Here is a 21,843-nt window from a genome sequence, read left to right as displayed (position 1 = left end):
AAATTATTGTAGAGCCACTGTGGTGAGATGGACTTTGTAACGACGTTTTAAGTGCCTTTTATGGGTCTTGGGAGTGTAAATGTACTGAATGCCAATGGAGGCCTATCTGAAGCCTTTCTCAGCCATCAGCTTTCAACAAAAATATCTTCATTTGTGTTCCGAATATGAACGGAGGTCTTACGGGTGTCCAACGACATGAGGGTGAGTAATTAATGACAGAATTTTCATTTTTGGGTGAACTAACCCTTTAATCCTACCCAATACCAAAATTTAACGACTACCTTACTAACAAATAATAAGCAGTAATGTGTTAATTGAGGCAGTTAACAGTTAGTTAATAGTAAGAATTAGACCCTAATCTAAAGTGTGTTAGGATCAGTTATAATATAAGCTTGAATGCGGAATATGTTGTGATATTAATACATATGAATACATGTATATATATTTCAAGCATGTACCTGTATATAACTGCATATGTACTGGGAATTAATAAATAATGTTCATCATGGTGATACGAGCTGGGAAATTACTGAATGAGTTCAAATTTCTGTGACACGACAGTGAATTAAAACCATCCACCGGTAAATTTGATCATGGTCTGAGCGGCTGTATCAGATACAAACAATTACAAATTAATTTCTTTGTAGATTATATAACAGCAACTTGGAATAGGCCTACAGACAAAACAGAAAAGGTAAGAAGCAATATTTAAAGAAAAGAACGCTACAGATCTGTGGCAATGCCATTAGTATACTATAGTAATGGCATTGCCACAGACCTGTAGCGGAAGTAACTTTACACATGTATTGATGTAATTTCCGATTCTTGTAAAAAAAAATTCTCTGTAATATGTTGTTTGATGGCCCCCATTTGATTTATTATATAGGGAAAAAAGTTGAAACCTCATTGTTTGTGCCCCACATAAGAAATAATGTCATAGATTTGGAAACAACGTAAGAGTGAGTGAATTAATTTTCTTTTTCGGGTGAACAATCCCTTTAATAGTCCTCATTACAATTATATTTCTAGATCTATTAAACAAATAAGTTGAGGTGGGCATTGATAATAATTCGGCAAAGCTTGATTACTTGTTTACTGATAGTCTTAGCACAATCAGCATGGCAGGACTGTGAGCCGGGCTGGCAGTGCCCTCTCAGGCGAGCGGATGCCAGGCAGGAACATGCAGAGGGGCCGTCTGTGCCAGCGAGGGCAGACTCAGGCTTTCAGTGGTCATGAATGAGGCTTATTTATCCCAGCGCGTGAATAAGGCCAGTCAGTGAAAACAGCACAAAAGGAGACAGAGGCTCGTTGGCATGCACACAGTGTTGCCTCAAAAGCAGTGTTGTAAGACTTTGGTATTAGTGAGAGGAATTGGATGAAACAGAGATCCAGTGTGTGACGGGATCATTTCAAAACACTGTTTGCGAGAGAGGCCGTCTGACTCTATTAATATTGTAATCATAATTTAACTTCTGCAGTGTTAGGAGTCTAATTCCATTGTCACGTCAGCAACAATCACACACTTTATCCTAAAGGTACATGCACTTCCTTGTTTGTTTTGTTTCGTTTTTTTGTTGCTTTGTTTTTTTGTGAGGGGGCAGGCCCTTGGGGCTGTGCATCCTGGGTAAGTAATCTGTCTTTGTCTCTTCCTGGTTTTGTTTGCATTGGCCTGGATGGGGGTCACTGGAAGTAGGCACAGACTCATCATCCAGGGTACGTTTGGGTGCTAACGGTGGGCAATTCAACATATATTTGAAATATATGAAACATTATTATTTAGGTGTCCCAGATTTTTTTTTTTTTTTTTTTTTCAGGGTCAGTATGAGTTTCTTTAAATAAATAATTACTTTGAATTAATCAACAGTGAACAGTAAAGACTTCTACATTTCGTTAAAAAAAAGATCTATATTGCAAATAAATGTTCTTTTGCCCTATTCAAGAATCCTGAATAAAACTCATCACAGATTTCTCTCCACAAAAATATTAAGGAGCACAACATTTTTCAACATTGATAGAAATGTTTCTTGAGCACCAAATCAACATTTTAGAATGATTTCTGAAAGATCATGTGACACTGAAGACTGCTGAAAATTCAGCTTTGCCCTCACAGAATTGAATTACATTTAAAAATATTTTAAATCCGAAAAAAGTCATTTTAAATTGTAATTTTTTTTACTGTATTTTCAAAAAATAAATAAAAATAAATAAATGCAGCCTTGGTGAGCATGAGACTTCTTTCAAAAACATTTTTTTTTAAAATCAAGAGCCAAAACTTTTTAACTTTTATTTTGAAAATCTTCAAAAGGCTTAAACTTTATTAACTTTATTGCTAATCCCTACTGGGTCCCCAAATGGATTTCACAAAATAGCAGTGTTTAGCATCGTTCTCAGTTCTATATGCATGGCTGATTCCTTCTTTCTATTGGAAAACCAATCATTATCACTAGCTTTCATGTTCAAACAGAAATTAAAATTCCCATCAGAGTGCGATTCCAGCTGGTACCATCAGCGAAGGACAAGATTACAGACAGATTGATGAAATGATTCATTTAGCTAAAAATATGCCACGTCCAAGCATCAGTAACTTCAGCCTTTAGTAAATAACCTCTGAAAAAAGCAAAACAGGGGTAGAGGACCACAGTAATGATTCAATTAATCACTTTACACATGTCTATTCATGCCCAATCTAACCTGATTAATGTGCGCTTCTTAATTATTATCCCGACACTTTTTGAGACACTCATTCAATGTCATTCCTGACGACGTTAACAGCTTTTAACAGCGAAATTAACACAGTCGCCTGGTTTTCTTTTATGGAATTATAAACTCCCTCCCCACTTTTTGATTTGAATTCACAAGCACTCTTTCATGTTCTCATCTGCATCCATTAACCAAACACATCCATTTGCCTTTTATTAAATAAATCAAAAAAATCCTTTTTGTGACCTCTACGCTTTCAGTAAATACCGAGCTTAAAAGCTCGATTTAAGGGAGCGAGAAAAATGGACAAATTATAAAATACAAAAATGGCAAATAATAAAAACAATGATTTTTCAATCATTGTATGCAGTCTGAAGGTGAGCCTATACTGTCTTGCTGTTCCTCAACGAGATGGTGAGCTCATAAAGACGCATATGACATCTGATATATTTCAACACAGATATTTCTTCCACATATAGGTAAGCATTAACTTTTTAATAACTCTGCCTTCCTCGCTCTTTGGCTATGTCCAAAACCTGAAAAGTGCATACAGAGGTAGGAAAGCATAAATGTGTCCTTCAATGCCGATGAAATCCCACAATCATGTGAAATTCATTATTTTAACAACTTCTTCTGATTAAATTTCTTCTAAAAAATAAGTAGTGCTTGGCTTTCTCTATCTCTATCATTTGACATGATGCTATGACTTGGAAGATTTTGTGAAAGCAGTTTACTTAGTTGTGCGTTTATACAAAGGCGCTGCCAGTGAGTTAAGTTATTGGCTAACTGGACATCAGGGTAGCTTCCTACGGTTTTGGAAGCAGCCAATGTCCTGCATTGTCCAACCCCCCTCCTCTCTATGCTGACATGCCCTCATGCGTCATTCCATTTGGTGCGATTTGAACAGTCTCTTTCCTTCCTGTTTCTTTCCCCTGTATTTTAAAAGCAAAGTAATTCAGATTCCATGTCTGCTGAAGTCTTTCAGTCTAACTCATCAAAGGTACCATGTCTCCTCTCGCTCTCTTTTGTCAGGTGTTATTTATGAGACGTGTAGCGGAATTCCTGTGAGCCTGCAGCACCTGCTGTAGTTGGACGGGGAGCCGAGCGGCAGCTGCCGTACTCTGTAAGAGCAGAGAAAATGTTGTGAAAGCACTGTGATTATGTTATTTAAGTGTTTAGGGAGGCCGGGAACATTAAAGGACATTGAAAAAGTGTCGTGGATTTGTTCAGGGAAGCTGGGAGCTGCAGAAGAACTGTGAAAGCTTTGTGAGAACAAAAAGGTCTAACAGCGTTTTCAAACACATTATGAAAGTGTGCCGCAAAATGTTAAGTGGACCCTGGGAGTTTATAAGGATAAAACATGTAGCTGAGCTAAAGAATAACGGAAGACAAAATGAGATAATACTTCACTGTTCGATTCGTTAACATTGTTTAAAGGCATTAGAAATTAACCTTGATTAATAAATGCTGAAAACATACTTTTCATATTTTAACCATACACTGATAAAAATGATTCTGTGGTGAAGTAAATACTACAGAAAAACAAATGTAATTTAGTTCAGGCGAGAATTAAAAAGAAAAAAAACTAAGTAAATTCTATATTAGAGCTCAATTTAAGCATGTAGAAATAAAAGTGTGAATATCAACAATATAAAATTAAGTAAACTTTTCTGATACTGGTGTTCCCATCATGCACTGAGGCATGAATATATTAATAAGGTTGATTTTTGTTGTTGTTACTGTTTTCCAGCTATATTTACACTGTTTTATCATTGCTTTTGTTGTCAGGTTTAGTAACTTGCCATTTTGTGACATCTGAAGTAAAATTTCTTCTTAAAATGACAAATTCATACTTAATTAAAATCAAGAATGTTACCGTCACTGTGTATTGTGTACCAATATTGAAGTCTCTGTGTTCGAGTGTACCGTGTTACTTCTATTATGTAGATATGGAGTCTACACGATATCTATTGTATTATTTACTTAGATGTTTCTAAGTAAAGCATACACTTCAAACGCATGGTTTAATTAAATGTTTTATGTTAAATTATTTGAGTAAAAAGTTTGTTAAATTGACACAAGTTAGTTTTGTTAAACTAAGTAATAAATAAATTAAATATAATTAAGAAATATTTACTTAATTACTTCATGAATGTTAAGTTCAATAGCAAGATAGTACTTAATAACAACAGGTAAGTAGTACAGAGCAGTAGCAGTAATTTACTTCAAATGGGTCATGCAAATTGTTACGAAGATTTTAGTTATTTTCAGTGTATTGTAAAGTGTTTCAAAATTCATAACAATAAATAAAAATCTAATCCTAATAGGTTAACATGCACAAAAAATAAACCAATGAGTAACTTTCCTATTTGTTGCCGATGTTTGGACTCAAGTTCAGTCCTCGCTTCTTGTCAGTGTTGTAACCAGGTAAACACAGCGCACAGGTGAACATGGCAAGGTCAGCGTTTGTTTTGACTGCAAACACCTGAATCAGGACAGGTGGACTTTAATCTGCCAGTTTGGACAGAGAGCATCATTGCCAGCACAGCTAACAAACACAACGGACAAAAAAAACACATTAGCACCTGAATGCTGAAGCATCTGCTGGGTGAAGTCAGTTCCTCTAAAGGTGACCAAAAACACGAGATTGAAATCAACCCGTAATCAAAATTGAACTCATTTACTAAGGTTTTACTGAATTTGCTGGGCTTATAATGCATGATTCGTTGTTGCAAGCCATTCGAAATAGAACAAAAATGTTTGTAATCTTCAATCAACATGCAATAAATTGCTCTGCCTCAATTCCTGAGAAATAAAATCAAGTTTTTGTCATGAAATATTCTCATTTCGTCATTTTACGATATTAACCACCAATCAGCACAGAACACAATTATTACACAAGACATTTATTTGCTCTTGATGTCTAACCCCAGTTCAGTATCAGGTAACTATCAGGTAAACTTGGCAAGGCCAAATACTGTGTACTGCAAATACAGGAGGGATACCACTCCTTGCGCTGCGATTGGCTGAAATATGGAGTGGGAAGCTCTGATACCATCAGGTACCAGGTGCAGACAGACAGAGGAGGGGTGAGGGAGTCGGACAGCACCAGCAGAGGTGAACGCTCACAGCTTAAAAAAATGTCCAGAGCACGTACAGAGAGAAAGAAATCTGTTTCACATTAGGGCAGTTTTAAAAGGAAATGTTGCAATGACATCCCCTCAACCTCGCACGGGACCCCAGGATAATTATTACTAGCTGAGGTGAGAAATTCCCGGGATGCCATTTAGCACATGGACAGATGACATCAGAGGAAATCTGTGGGGACCTGAGGCAAACATATGGAGCTGGAGAGCATAAACAAACAGTTTACTAAACACTGCTTAAACATATTCATCATCACATGTCAAGCCAACACACAGGCATGTTTAATGCTTAATAACAGATCGCATAGACCCTTAAGAAAGATTTTAATTGGGGTGACAGCATCCCGTTTCATTATATTTGGTGTACCAGAGGCTGTAATATGTCACAAAGTGATGCATTAATAAAATACAGACCACTAGTTATGCATTCTTTCTGTGTGTATATATATATGGCCAATGCAGCATTATTTTCCCCCAGTTTTTTGCAAAGGCTACACTTTTTTCCCCATCACATCTTTCTAGATGTTTACCAGTGTTGACGGTCGCTGTGGCAGAAAGCCTTTCACAATCTGACTAATACACACACTCATAGTATGACCCAACATTCTACTTCTCCAGGGAGTTCAGATGGACAAGGACACACACACACACACACACACACACACACACACACAGATCTCCAGGGAGCTGTGGATAGAGACGCATTTCGAGTACCCCCTCAAATCATAACGCTTCAAACCCTGCAGAGCTCCTCAGAACCTCAGAGAACAGAGATCTCACGCTGCCTCCCAGCATCCCTGACATTTCATACATCACTTTGATAGATCACCTTATCAGTGCAGCTGCTTGCCGGCATAAGAGCTGTATTCATAAGGCCATGCGAGCCTACGAGCTGATAAAAGTATACAGCATATTCATCATTATCTTCTTAGCATTGTTTTGATGTGATAAGGGCTGAACGCATTAAATGAGGATGCATTATTTCTAGCTGTAATTTCACTTTCTGATGCAACAGGGCTGCAAATGTTGAAAACGGATCGGTGACGGCTGACGGTGTGTTGATCGTTAGGTGCTGTTTCTGTGTGAAAAGAGGCTGTCATGCCTTGTGGATCAATCAGGAGATATTGCAGGTTGTTGCCTATTATGGATGCAATACAGGGATGATGGGATTGGATGTGAGCGTGTAGCTGGTAAGATTAAAGAAATGAAAAATACAGCATTTCGTTTTTACCAGAGGTTCTTTATACACGAGGTGAAGATAAGAAAAACACTCTGGGTGGTGATAAGAATTCCATTGCTCATCCTTTGCTATGTCTATATTACGCATTGAACAGAATGGAATAGAACAGAACATGTTAAAGGTAGTTTTAAACCCTGTGGTTCCCAAACTAGGGAGGGCCCGAAGATATAAAAAGGGGGCGCGACAAGGCTAAGGACAGTATAGTAGTCAGCAGATTAAACCTCTTCAGGGCGATACAAGACCTTACTGCGAATAATTCAATAACTGAGGATGGGACGATTACCGGTTTCACGATAAACCACAATAAAGTGTACTGACGGTTAGTATTATTCTTTAAAATGTAATTATCATTAAAACCGTGTTTGATTATCGCGATTTTGAAAACTCACAATTAATTCCTGTCCAGTCAGCATCAGTATAGCCCAGGTGCAGCGTGCAACGTTTTTAGTTTTTTTTGGAACGAGAAGAAATGGTGGAAGGCAGTGACATAGCCCGGGAGATTTCTCAGCCTTCTAAAAGGACCAAATCTGAGAAGTGTCATATTTTGGCTTTTAACAAAAGTCCTGAGGGAAACTTAATCGAAGATGGTCACCCTGTCTGCAGAACATGCAAAAATAAAGTCTAAAAATAGGGGGAAACACTTCAAATCTGCCGAGTCATCTTTGTGACCATCACCCACTGTTGTAAAGCCAAAGCAAGTGGACCAAAGCTACGTCTGGGAAAATTTTTTTGGGACACAACATTTTTTGTTGAAATATTTGATCTCACTCTCTTGTTATTAATGTGAAATTAATGAAGTGGCTTTGAGCCAAAGACGAACAAACAAGTTCAAACAAGACTATAAAGGGTGACATTTAAGGGATAATAATGTATATAAATTGTACACTTATTACACAGATTTTCTAGCCTGGATGCCAGCCGAACTTAGCCCCGTCCACAACATTTGTTTTCGGGAAGTTCGGTCTGGACTTGATCCGTTGTGGAGCAACTATGCTCGAACCAGAGCTGTTCGGACCAATTAAATTGTCAGGGTGGGTTTTATACAATGATGGACAGATGATCAACAGTGACCTAATCATGCACTTGGGTTGTATTTGTTCTTCTCCTAAACGGAGAACTTGTTCGTATATGCATTCACCTTTACTATTTCTCACAAAAATGATAATCGTGGTTGTAAGTACTCCATGTATCCTTACATTCTTTTTGACAACACCGGCAAAGATTGTTTACACTCATCTTCTTCCAGCGTGCATGCAGTTGAGTTCTGTTGACAACTATGCGTCGCTCCGTTGCTCTGATTGGTTGTAGGTCTATCCAATTGAGTGCAGAGGCATTTTCTTTCCTGGGTCGTTTGAAACACGCCTCATAAATCACAGCCCAATGGAGCAGTATCAGACTCATATTCTGACTAGAATCTGAGTATGACGACGTCAGGCTACAAGTTTTCTTTACCACATAAATAATTACGGGGACATATTGAATTGAGATTAATGTTTTAAATCTTACATGTTTATAAATCCACTTTATACAGCGTAATTATAGTAGTATTAATAGTAAAGTCCTCTGATTTCATTTTCAATACAATCAAAAAAAGAGACGCAAGTTGCAACTGCATAAGTTGTGATATAATGCGTTGCTATTGACGACGGTCATTATAAAAAAGGAAATGCATTTTTGTCTCCTTAAACGCTCGTTTTTTTGGGTCGACAGCTTATAAAAACGTATTTCTGTTTTTTTTAGCTTGTTTGCTATACACCCTGTCACATATCAGCTTTTAGACATTGTTCTGTTTTTTGTTATAAGTCCAAAATGACAAGGAGGCTGGAGAGTCAATGGAGAGAGTTGGATTGACCCCCCCCCCCCCCCGGTGTGGGCGTGGCCTAATTACGCTCAGTCTCTATAGAGCTGGTTGTTTTATTTGTTGTTTGTTGATTTTCAATTATAAAACTAGTTGAAATGTTTTCAGTTTGTGCATGAGTTCTTTTTTAACACTTTCATCTCATTTCAACAAAACCGTGATAATATTGATAATCGTGATAATTTGGGTCACTATAATTGTCATGTGAAATTTTCATACCTTCCCATCCCTAAATTTAACACAATAAATTAATTTGGCATATTTTATTTCCTCAAGATGACTCGCAGTACCAGCTCAAGCGGAATCTGGAATAACAGACTGCTAGATGGCACGACTGAAGAATCATAATTGAGTATTGCAGAGAGCAACTGAGTAAAAATATAAATGTATGATGCATGGTTCTGCACTAAGAATGTATAAGATTGTTAAAGGACTGCCAGTGCCAGGCAAACTTACAGCAGACAGTGAATCTACTTCAAACACAACTACCAAGACAATGCGTCTACCAATATAACCAGTGGTGCTGTATATACTGGATGCAACGTGTTGCAACATGACACATTTCGGACAGTAAGTTGATGCCCCATTCTATTTCTGACGTACTTCAAGCGCTTGCACAAGCTCCGAGACAAAGGATAAATTGATTTGCAACGTTCGCTTTGTCATGTCCAGCCTCAAGACAAGAAAATATGACAAGGCTTATCTCGCCCTTGGATTTACCAGAACAACGGTGAGTAATGAAGAGCGAACACAGTGTTTTGTGTGCCTCAAAATATTAGCTTCTAACAGTATGAAGCCGAACAAGTTAAGATGCCACTCATGAACAGAAGTCGAGAAGTTTGGGAACCACTGCTATAACCTGAAAGATGTCATAACTGTCTATATGACAGTCTCTGTAAAGTGCTGTCAGATTCTTGTTTAGCCAATCAGAACACTATTTCTGCCCGTCAATAATTCTGCTTGCTCACAATGTAGCTGGGAGCATGATAATTACAGTTTATAAGTTTAGGGTGTGTTCACACTTGGCATGTTTGGTTCGATTAAAACGAACCCTGGTGCGTTTACTCTGTTAGTGCGGTTCATTTGAACAAGTATATATTTATATTTATACTACAGGCCCGTTGAATGCTTGAATCTGATTGGCTGATGAACGTTCTGAGGTGTGCAATTATTTTCTGGGAAACGCACAGCGAACGTAGTTCCAGGCAGCTCTCTTGACCGCATTACAGTTCCATATAACTTCGCCAAATGATTTAAGTTATTTCAAATGTCTTTACAGCCTACAACAGCAAATCACCAAAACCCACAACACTGACCAATCAAATACATATAGTAATCAATAAGATAAAAAGGACAAATTATTTCCATGTTTTATTTCCACAAAATTACGTTTAATTATGTAAGAAACGCACATTACTCTCATTCTCCCGCTCTCTCTGCTCTCCCACTCAAACGCACACACATACGGTGCGGACACACTCGCACAGAAACGTGATGTCAGCTCTGACGATTTTATCAGTAAAATAGTTTAGCAACTTAAAAGCAACATGACATTTCCCACTAGCGAGGTAACGTTAATAAAGGCGCTGTTCTTACAGTTCTCTATTAGTTGACGCTGTTGAAAGAGACGCAGTCTCTCTCTCTCTCTCTCTCTCTAATATCTCGCTGCATTAGGATGGGGTACTCCGCTTCGTGTCGTGACCGCATGACCACATCGGATGTGCATTATTATTCTAATAATTGAACGGCCCGTCGTCAATTATTCCTTACATATACACTCACCTAAAGGATTATTAGGAACACCTGTTCAATTTCTCATTAATGCAATTATCTAATAAACCAATCACATGGCAGTTGCTTTAATGTATTTAGGGGTGTGGTCCAGGTCAAGACAATCTCCTGAACTCCAAACTGAATGTCAGAATGGGAAAGAAAGGTGATTTAAGCAATTTTGAGCGTGGCATGGTTGTTGGTGCCAGACGGGCCGGTCTGAGTATTTCACAATCTGCTCAGTTACTGGGATTTTCACGCACAACCATTTCTAGGGTTTACAAAGAATGGTGTGAAAAGGGAAAAACATCCAGTATGTGGCAGTCCTGTGGGCGAAAATGCCTTGTTGATGCTAGAGGTCAGAGGAAAATGGGCCGACTGATTCAAGCTGATAGAAGAGCAACTTTGACTGAAATAACCACTCGTTACAACCGAGGTATGCAGCAAAGCATTTGTGAGGCCACAACACGCACAACCTTGAGGCGGATGGGCTACAACAGCAGAAGACCCCACCGGGTACCACTCATCTCCACTACAAATAGGAAAAAGAGGCTACAATTTGCACAAGCTCACCAAAATTGGACAGTTGAATACTGGAAAAATGTTGCCTGGTCTGATGAGTCTCGATTTCTGTTGAGACATTCAGATGGTAGAGTCAGAATTTGGTGTAAACAGAATGAGAACATGGATCCATCATGCCTTGTTACCACTGTGCAGGCTGGTGGTGGTGGTGTAATGGTGTGGGGGATGTTTTCTTGGCACACTTTAGCCCCCTTAGTTCCAATTGGGCATCGTTTAAATGCCACGGCCTACCTGAGCAGTGTTTCTGACCATGTCCATCCCTTTATGACCACCATGTACCCATCCTCTGATGGCTACTTCCAGCAGGATAATGCACCATGTCACAAAGCATATATATATATGTGTAGTGTGTGTGTGTGTGTGTGTGTGTGTGTGTGTGTGTGTGTGTGTGTGTGTGTGTGTGTGTGTGTGTGTGTGTGTGTGTGTGTATTAAGTAAATTGGAATTAAATATTTTCCATATAATATTTTAACACTTTGCTTTAGTAAAATGACAATGTTAAAGCCAATCATTTAATTTCACTTCAGAAACTATTTAATTTTGGTGTAAATAAATTGGTATTTTTTCATGAAAATATAAAGCCGGCTCTATATATCTAGCGAGGCAATCCCTCACAAGGGAATCATCATATTTAGGGGTCCTCCTTGGCATCAAAATCCCTTGGCTAACTGCACCTTCAGTTACAGGAACAATCCTCCTGGAGCAACATAAGGTTAAGTGGCTCGCTCCAGAGCACAATGGTGATCGTTCATGTATCGTTCCTTGGGGATTTGAGCTTGCAACCTTTTGGTTACCAGCCCAGATCTTTAACTACTAGATTACACCACAATCTACTGAAAACAGTCCAGGAAAAGTCCACTAGGCCTATATTGTGTAAACAGTTAAACACAAACTTTGGGTTTAAGGCCAGTTATGGAGATGCATGAAAGAGAGAGAGGGAGAGACTGAGAGAGACTCCAGTGACTATCCTAGCCCTTAACAGTAGTCCCAAGTCATAATATTAAAAACAATAAATGTATCAGCACAACAGACACACACAATTACCCCCCACACAAGCCAATTACGAGCACTCATATTCTCAGGTGCACTGAAGAAACCCTAACAGGTGCACACGCTCATACACACATACGCGTAGGCTTATCCCTGAAGAGCACGCCACTTAAGTTGTCAGACTCCGATTGGAGTCTTTTGGACAGGTGTACACACAAACATAATATCCCCAAAGAGTGAAGTAGTGGAGAAAGAGGGGGGGGACGAAATCTTAATTTCCTGTGTGATGTGGCAGCGACCTTCCCACCATCATGCACGCACACATACACACTTTGGGATAGATGATTGTATTAGATGAGGTCATACACCTCACACACCTGTTCATATGACTCACACTGACAAAAGATCTGTGGGGAAGTGTTCATCTCCAGAGAATTTATTTCATACACACTCTATTAGATGAGATCAACACAACACAGTGACATAGAGCAGAAAAAAGACTGATAGGAAACATTCTCTCACTCACACACACACACATTGTGGAATGTGTGCTGCTGGGTCCAGAGAGCACAATACTTGTGAATGATCCTAACTGGCTGTTGCAAGTGTGTTAGTTTGTAGGTTTACTTAACTATACTTTGAAGACAAACTTGTCAGTAGAAATGCACTAAATTGAGCTAAAGTCTCATTTTGAGAACTTACTGATAAACAAATAATATAAATAAATACATAATGGTGCCTAAAAAATGCACAGATATAATAATAATAAGCATACTATATCAATGTTATGGGGGCACAATTATTAAATTACCACGAATTATATTTAAAAATATCATATAAAAATATAAGAAATTTTCTAAATAAATTAAAAATAAAGCACAAAACGTTTTAAGATTTTAGGAATTAGGCATTAAAACTTTATAACATCCAGTATGAAAAATGTATATATAAATTTTTAGATTCGCTTTTTTTTAAATTACATTTAAAAGTGTTATTAAATGATTAATGTTTAAGTGAGAGTTAGAATACTAAATATAAAAATAGAATAAATGAGCATGCACATTTAAATATCCAATATCAATATGATACTTTAAAGAAAATCGATGTAGTACAGATGTATTGTGCATTCCAGTGCATTTTTTTATTCTAAAAAAAAATTTCAGACACCTTTAGGATATTTTAGTCCTCGGACCAGTGCTGTTGACACCCATCCGCTGTAACACTTGTTCATCCATCACACCTCTCTATCACAAGCAGACAAACGCTCCACCTACACACTGACACACAGAGAGACAAGGATTCCTCCACATCTCGTCTTCCTCTCGGAGGAGAATGGGTCATATGCAAATGCGTGTCTCCGCATGGGCAGTAGTTTCCCACAGGCAGCAGGAGAAAGAGTGTTCCCTCCCTCTCTACACTCTTTCAATAGTCCTTTTCTTCTGCCGCTAAGCCCCTCTATGGCCGATAGTGGCCCGCTGCATAGGTAGCAAAACCCCTTTTCTCCCCCTCACTGAAGCTTTAAAACACAATAGCTCACTTAAGCGTGCGCACACACACACACACACACACACACACACACACACACACACACACACACACACACACACACACACACACACACAAATACACACATACACACACACACACAAACCAACCAATAAAGTACAACCGTGCACAACTAAAAGGGGGTTCATGAAACCTGGGCTCTTCTGGGGAGAATGAAAATGAGGGAGAGATGAAGGAGAGAGAAATAAAAAGAAGGTTTTTCTTTAGGAGTAATGCTTCCTCTCCTTCCGTGGGACCAATGACCAGGCTGATCATTAATCCCCGTTTGTAAAAGCATAGAGATGTTTGGAGCGCTGTTTGCTGAGAGCCAAATTTGGACAGGGCCACAGGAATTAAGCAGCACCTGAAATGAACCGTGTACGGATCTCGTTCTTTACAGGCCAGAGGATGACTAAGAAAAGAATCCTACTCTAAGACAAAATTAAGTTAAAATTGACACTACTTACTATACATTTCCATGGTGATTTGGAACATATACGTAATTCACAAGTAAGTTATTCTAAAGAATTTCACTCCACCTCTGAAACAATATAGCTGCTAGCATAACCAAGGCTGAATATTTAGGGAAAAATAATATTATTCAACAACAGAGCATCATTTAACTATTATTTAATATTGACAATTTTGTTTAATTTAGAAATAAACTATATATTCCAAAGTTTGGGGTCAGAAAGATGTTTTTTTTTTAATAAATGAATTCTCTTAAAAGGATGCATCAAATGGATCAAAAGTGACAATAAAGACAATTATAATGTTATAAAAGACTTCTATTTCAAATAAATGCAGTTCTTTTGAACTCTATATTCATTAAAAAATTCTGAAGGATCATGTGACTCTGAAGACTGCTGAAAATTCAGCTTTGCCATCATAGGAATAAATTACATTTCAATATATATATACAAAAATACAAACAGTTATTTTAAATTGTAATAATATTTCACAATATTACTGTATTTATTTTCAAGAATGCCTTGGTGAGCAGAAGAGACTTCTTTCAAAAACATAAACAAATCCCACCGGTCCTAAACTTTTTGAATGGTCATGTAAGTCACGTTACAGAAGTTGTGCACGCTGTCTCATGTTGTGTGTATTGTCATGTTATGTGTAGCACTAAGCCCTGAGTGGCTATCACTTTTACCAATAATGGAGTCCTATTTCCCTTTCTTTTCTTTTCATTCACCTAATCAACAAAACAAAAGGGCCCATTTCCTTTTCTGACCCTTCTAAAGAAAGCGAACAAATGTATACAAGGCAAGAGAAACCACAAACTGGACCTCAATCAAATAGAAATGCACCACCATGCTCGGCCTACAAAGTTCTCGCTCACATACAGTGTTTTTCACGTGCTTGAACACACATTCACACACCGGCCCTTGACAAGAAGGAAGCCATGTTTGTTATGCAAAGCACAGGAAGGGAGAGAAGAGGAGCTATCTTGCCAGTTTACAACAGTCCTTCACTGTCACCTCAGCAGGCCTCCAAAACACTGACCCCCATCTTCAACAAATCCCTCCCCCATGTGACCTCCACACGGGGGGCAAACTGAAAGGGAATGGGGGGTAAGACGAAAAAAACAAGGGCTGCTTCTGAGCTTTGTTACCTAGAGATCTATTCACAGAGTGTGTATTTGTGTGTTGGGGGCTTTAACACACAGCCAATTTGTTACGCTGGACGCCTCACAATGGCACAGGGGGGGAAAGTGAAGTCATACTTGAGGCAATGCATGGGCGCCCATGGCAGAGGTCACTAAACATCACCCTGCTACTGTGTCTTAGAGAAAGGGTCAAAAGAGGAGAGGAGAAGAAGAGAGTGCATTTCAGATGGACTTTTGGAGGAAGTCAACGAAAGGATGATGGATAAATGAAAATTTCCTCCTCGGCTGAACCTCACGCACCAGGGAGAGACCCTAAATGTTAGCAGATGGCTTTTAAAATGCCCTAGCAGCATGTCCGGCAGAAAAGCGCTCCTCCTCACTAACATATACAGAAAAACAAATGCATGCAAAAAATACTACACCATTACCTAAACTATAAAGTGTCAACTTAATGTGCACAAGTAAGAGAAAAACAAGCATGTGTGTTTATTGACTTAAACCCTAGAAAGTCTGGTGCGAGGTGTGGAAATAGCCCTGCGCAGTAATTAAAGTTTTATCAGCCAAATAAATTCCGCTACACCCATTTTATCACAGAGCTGGCAGTAGCCTGACGTTGGCCATAGCTCTCCGAAGGTACCAACAGTAAACAAGCTAAATATTTCTCAATCATTCGCTGGGTGTTCCACTGTGAGCATTTGTAAAAACGCAGTCAAGTAAAACTTTGTGGGTTCTACTTATTTCAGAGGTGTGAATCCTTCTCCTAAAATGTCTCGGTATAAAAATACAGTCTTGCTAAAGTCCTTTTGAAACGTAAGAGAAAGCCACTACAAAGCACAGCACGCCCACCAGCCGCTGCCATGTTTATTTTCTTAGCCATGCTAATACCGGTCAGCCACATTCCTCTATTCCCAAACTGCGAGGTTTCAAATTGCCCTGCAGTACTCTTGGAGAGAGCCAAAGGAGGAAAGGACAGAAGGAGAGCCCTGTGAACAGCACCTGTCGTCTTCCGGACTATTAGCACCTTCACGTTTACAGCTCAAGCTCCTGATCGCCTTCATGTTACTCGCCGCGAGAACCCCAAGTGGCCGGGAATGTCGTTAGAACGAGTCCCGCGGGGAAAGGTGAAAAAAGACACACTGGCACAAAGTTCAAGCATCTTCTAAAAAGAACCCGAAGCCTATATTCATAAGGATTCCAAGAATCGTATTTTGGGAATCTGCATGTTCAGAAGTTCTTACCGACATACTCGAGATACTCAGCTCTGGCAGTCTGGTGATATAAGCAAGGTGTGCTTCTAAATAAGATTAAAGCTGCACTGCGAAGTCACACAGCTTTCAAGATGTTTAGACATTCTCCTTCTTCACATTCTACAGATAACTTCACCTGAAACAGCTTCAAATACTCTGAAAAACTGCATTCCTGGGCCTCGAGTTTACTAGAGACTTGCCTAATACAGTGAGCTACAAGTGAGATAGTGTGTATTTATCTATACCTATATATTTTGTTTTCAGGGTAGGCCATTCAGGCATGTCTACAGAGTAAAAAGTCAAAGAGAACTAATGAATTCTCTACCTTGTAAAACATTCTTCACCTGCCCAACAGCTCATCTCGGCGTTAACACCCTGCCTTTAGCCAAAGCAACAGGCACATCACAGATTTTTCACCTGATGGTGAAGTGCTGCTGTCACATGCTCACCGTGTCTGGTAAAGGATTCAGCACCTTCCCCCTCAGCCACTGTGTAGAAACCACAGTAAACCACTTTCACAAACACTACAAATGAAGGTATATTACTGCAATCTGACTCATAAGTGAGAGCCAAGAACATTTTATTTATTGAATTTTTCATACCCGAGTTAGTTGGGATGATCGGTAACACTTTACAATAAGGTTTCATTAGTTAACATTAGTTAATGTATTTACTAACATGAACTAACCATGAGCAATACATTTGTTACTGTATTTGTTCATCTTTGTTAACGTTAGCTGTTCATGGTTTGTTCATGTTAGTTCACACAGTGCATTAACTAATGTTAATAAGATTTTAATAAAGTATTAGTAAATGTTGAAATAAACATCAACAAAGATTAATAAATGCTTTATAAGTGCAGTTCATTAATAGTTCATGTTAACTAATGTAGTTACCTAATGAACCTTATTGTAAAGTGTTACCGGATGATCCATAACCTAACCTTTTAACATGACAGAGAAAAGTTTTCGGTAATTAGTGTTTGGTAATTATCCTTTTTTTCTCTCTAATATATACATATTTATATATATATATTTATATATATATCTAATATATATATATATGCATGCATGTGTGTAATCGTAAGACTCATTGCTGCAACATGTCTCATCAGCGACTTATCAGGAGAGCAATGGTGCCAACAATTAGGCCTTCCGATAAGAGACACAATCAAGCAACTTCATAGAAGACCTAAGGGAGGCATTTTAATTATGTTGGATAGAGAAGTTGGTGAAGGTTATGTGAATTATAATTAGAGCTGAAGATGTTAAGATCGGGCACATCAGTTTTGAAACATAACAAGAATTCATAGTGCCCAATTCAAGCCTTCTGTGGCTGATTTAAAATAGTCCTAAAGTAAGTGACTGGAAATAAAAACATTCCATTCATCTTGATTATGGTAATTAAAGTGAAAGTAAGTCTGGTAAACACAAGGTGAATCCATCTAGAAGACAGTTTGCCTCCAGTGAACATTTACTGTTGGCCTTTACAAGAAACGGTGAAGCACTCAGGCGGCCACATTCCAATTATACACGGTCTGATCAACACTCCTCACGGGGGCGCGGAGGGGGAGGGGCGTATGCTAATGACGCAGGGACGCGCACAGTCAGGGAGCGTTCATCACGCACCGGGAGCGCTGATACTCGGCGGGTGCGCTCTGAGGTCAACCCGTGACTTCAAATAATTAACGGTCAGGACGCGTAAAGCGCCTGCGTGCATTTAAATGAGAACAAACTTGAATAAATTAGCTCAAAAACACTTTCATATGATTGAGATCAAAATGATAAAACAAGCTTTATTTAACTTAAATGACATAATATGTCAGCAAAAGCTATATCTGAAGGTGTTCATGTGATCAAATAAGTAAAGCAGGTGCTATTGCACGGCTCAGGTGCGTCCCCGCGTTTAGATACCTGCAGTGCGGTGAGCAGTGCCAAACGCCCTATGACAAAGCACTTATATCAGTCCAACACCGCTGCAAAATGACCCTCGTGGTGTAAAATCATTCTAGGTTTCGAAACAACACGCCTATGCTTTTACTGCATGGAAAAAAATCATGAGCGATTCTTCAGCACCTATAAGTACCGAGGATGCTCTTTACACTAGCAATGCTTTTAAGAGTAAGCGTTATGTTAACCGAACGATAACAGGCACCCATCCGTTCTGCAGTTAAAAACAAACGACAACAGCAGCTGAGAGTGAGAAGGCATGCGAAAAACACTGCACATACATCTTTTTTTTATACCTGCACAAGTTGACATTTGCTGCAACGCACGAGAAACGCCTCCCGTCTGCTTTCAAAATGAGCCAATGTATCTCAGAGAGAAAGAGAGAGAGAGAGAGAAAAACTCCTTCTTTGTCCGCAAGTTCAGGTAGCAAAAAACAATAGCGAGATGGTTAAACGGCACCTATGAAAACCCTAAGTGACATTTTTGTCTTCCCTTCCGATCAGGTAAGCACATATTTACAGGTCGCTCTAACACGCGCGTGCTGAGAGAACCGCTACATGGCGCGCGCATGGCGTCAGCCTGAGGAAAAGTGTCTTTCTCCACTCATCTCTTCATCAAAAAACACTTAACTCAACAGATAAATCGTCGGAATAATGAACGGTGCACTCTCGTCTAAAAAGACGGGGTGTGGATGAATAAAAATGATTTAAAAAGTGTTTTCGAGTTTATATTCCCTATCACACGCGCGCGCAAGCGAGAAGTAAAGCACGCCCTCGCATTTCTCATTATCGATTTCCTTAGTAAAATGACTTGCGCTCACGTCTATACCTCTGGACACAGCTCACCAGATCAATCGTTAGAATTCAAGAGAGCAAAGACGCGAGTTATTTACCGCACATAAGCCTGAAACCTACACGTGCATTACAAAGCGGATGCATAAAGTCCCCAAAACAAATAAACTGTCAGTGCAGTAAGTCCAGCTGCAGCAGCGCGATTTATCAGGATTGTCTGCGCTGCTCGGGATGTATACGCATTCCTTATATAGGCTGCAGCAGTTGTTCTAGCAGCAGACAGCCCTTCGGATTCCTTTCCTTTTCTCTTCAGCGTTACCACCCAACAAGAAATGTGGCAGGCTGGCTGCACAAACAGGTTGCTTTAACTGGCATCGTGCTCCAGAGCTCCGCAGGGACGCATAGACTGGCAGGACTGTTACATAAACACACCCTTATTTTTTGCTTTGTAAACTTCAATCGGAGTTCAAGAAGAAACTTTCCTGTCAAACATCACACTGCATGCATGTCCCTTTTTTTCCCAATGCAGCAGCAACACAGAGAGCAGCGTGTGCTGCTGTTATAAGGCAGTTTCTAATGAGCTACGTTACAAAAGTGGGATTCGGTGCTGTACCACAGCAAGTAAAACAAGCCAAACTGTCACACCGGCGATATAAACCCATGTATCCATAAACATCACGTTAAATTGTTAACAAACACACACACTATTAGAGGTTATTCTTAGAATTCTGCTAGCTCGCTAGCTACCTGCTACCACGCAGACAGCGGAACAGCCCATTGCAGATATATCAAAGTTTGTTGTTAACGAAAATAAAACAAAACCCGACCAAGTACCCGTTGTTTTCAGGAACATGTATGTATGAAAGCATTTCCACCACTTCAATCGCTCAAACGGATTCATGTGAAACCAAATCACCCGCATCGGACCAAACAGGTACATTTTGAGCGAGAAAATAAGTTTCATTTCGTTCGAATCTAAAGAGGAAAATCCGACAATAACGACCAACGGGAGTGAGATTCGAATAGAATTAAATTGTTTCATTCGAAAGCTTTATAAAGTGAACTCAAGGCGAAGAGAAATAAAAGGGGGAAACAAAAGCGAGATTCACTTGTATGGGACTGGCTGCGTATAACGGTCCGCGCTCGCGCTGTGTACCACTAGGCGGTGAGAGAGTCGCGAGCGCGGCAGGTATAACGGTACACTAGATAGGGGCTATAACACAGCGCTACTTTCCAGCACTTTGTGGGGCTCGAGAAGTTCTGCCAGCGGCCCGGAGTCCAGAGTTGAATGAAATCAGCCGTCGCCAAGCAAAGCGAAGGGTTTTTACTCACCGTTTGTCCTCCTCGGGTTCGCCTGCTTTCTGCGCTTACACCTGGGGCCATCCGCCATGATCCTTTCGCTGTGTCTAAATGCTGCTGGAGAGTCACCTCCTCTCGCCCCCACACCTCCCCTCCCTCCCTTCTACTCCACCTCCCCTCCCTGCACCTGGTTTACGACACTCGGCTTTACGACATTACCTTCTGGCTCCTATACCTCTCTCTCTGGCGCTCAGACCCCCGTCTCTGGCCAACTCCCGCCCCTCACACCACGCGCTCCCTGTGGCGCTGCTGCCTGTCCGAAACGGTCACTGATCAACCTGTCCATGTACACGTAGAGGACTTCAAAATCTATGTTGATTGACAGTTCAAAAGGAAGCATAACTGTCTGGACAAAACAAACATTTCCAAGCGCAACGGTAAACATTCAACCTGAATCAAACGTCATAATGTTTTTATTGAACAGTCAGAGTGGGGGCGGGGAAAGTTTGACGCGTGCACCTGTTTATGATGCGCGCGCGCAAGCACTAGCACACACACATTCACACATTCTGCAACTTTTTCTTATTCATGATTGAGGCAGATATCTGCTTGTCATAAAACTAGTCTCAGCAAAAAGTAGACAGCAACATTTTATACAGGGGCACTGGGGCTAGTTGTCACAAAAGTATTTTATTAAAAACTAAATATAGCAACATTTAACATTTCCATTGTTTTGTCCAGGACAAAACACATACGGTTAACATACATTAAACCTTTTTGACAACACGCAGTAGTACCAGGTATGGGGTAAGTTGTCACAATCTAAACCAGCCGTTTTTCAGTAAAAATAAATAGCCAAAATAAATAATGCAATATATAAATAAAGCGCAAAACATTTACAGAATAGCCTATATAAAAACAAATGAAAGGTAAAATTATCAAACTACTTTTTAGTCAACAGACACTGTAAGTATGCTATAAAATACATATAATAATACAATATTTGAAAGGTGACAACCTGCTTCGACTTGACATAAGTAAAAACCCGGTAACACTTTACGATAAGGTTTCATTTGTTAACATTAGTTATTTAACTAACATGAACTAACCAT

The 21,843-nt window shown here is 39.5% G+C and overlaps 1 protein-coding gene across 2 annotated transcripts in view; it reads right to left on the bottom strand.

The window, feature by feature from the left end:
• Positions 1-20,991, bottom strand: part of zeb1b (zinc finger E-box binding homeobox 1b) — a 66,627-nt gene extending 45,636 nt beyond the window's left edge. The window contains exon 1 of one of the 2 annotated variants that reach the window (XM_079800979.1): positions 20,765-20,991. In XM_079800979.1, coding sequence (XP_079657105.1) covers positions 20,765-20,822 — 58 coding nt within the window. In that variant the 5' untranslated portion in view covers positions 20,823-20,991. Of the gene's footprint in view, positions 1-18,937; positions 19,654-20,764 lie in introns of those variants that run through there. The other variant, XM_079800980.1, reaches the window with a different exon arrangement.
• Positions 20,992-21,843: the final 852 nt, after the last annotated feature.

The sequence above is a fragment of the Gobio gobio genome (assembly GCF_949357685.1).
Source record: "Gobio gobio genome assembly, chromosome: 20".
Lineage (NCBI taxonomy): Eukaryota > Metazoa > Chordata > Actinopteri > Cypriniformes > Gobionidae > Gobio > Gobio gobio.
Note: the sequence above shows the minus strand (reverse complement) of the source record. Positions and strands in the feature narration are given on the sequence as shown.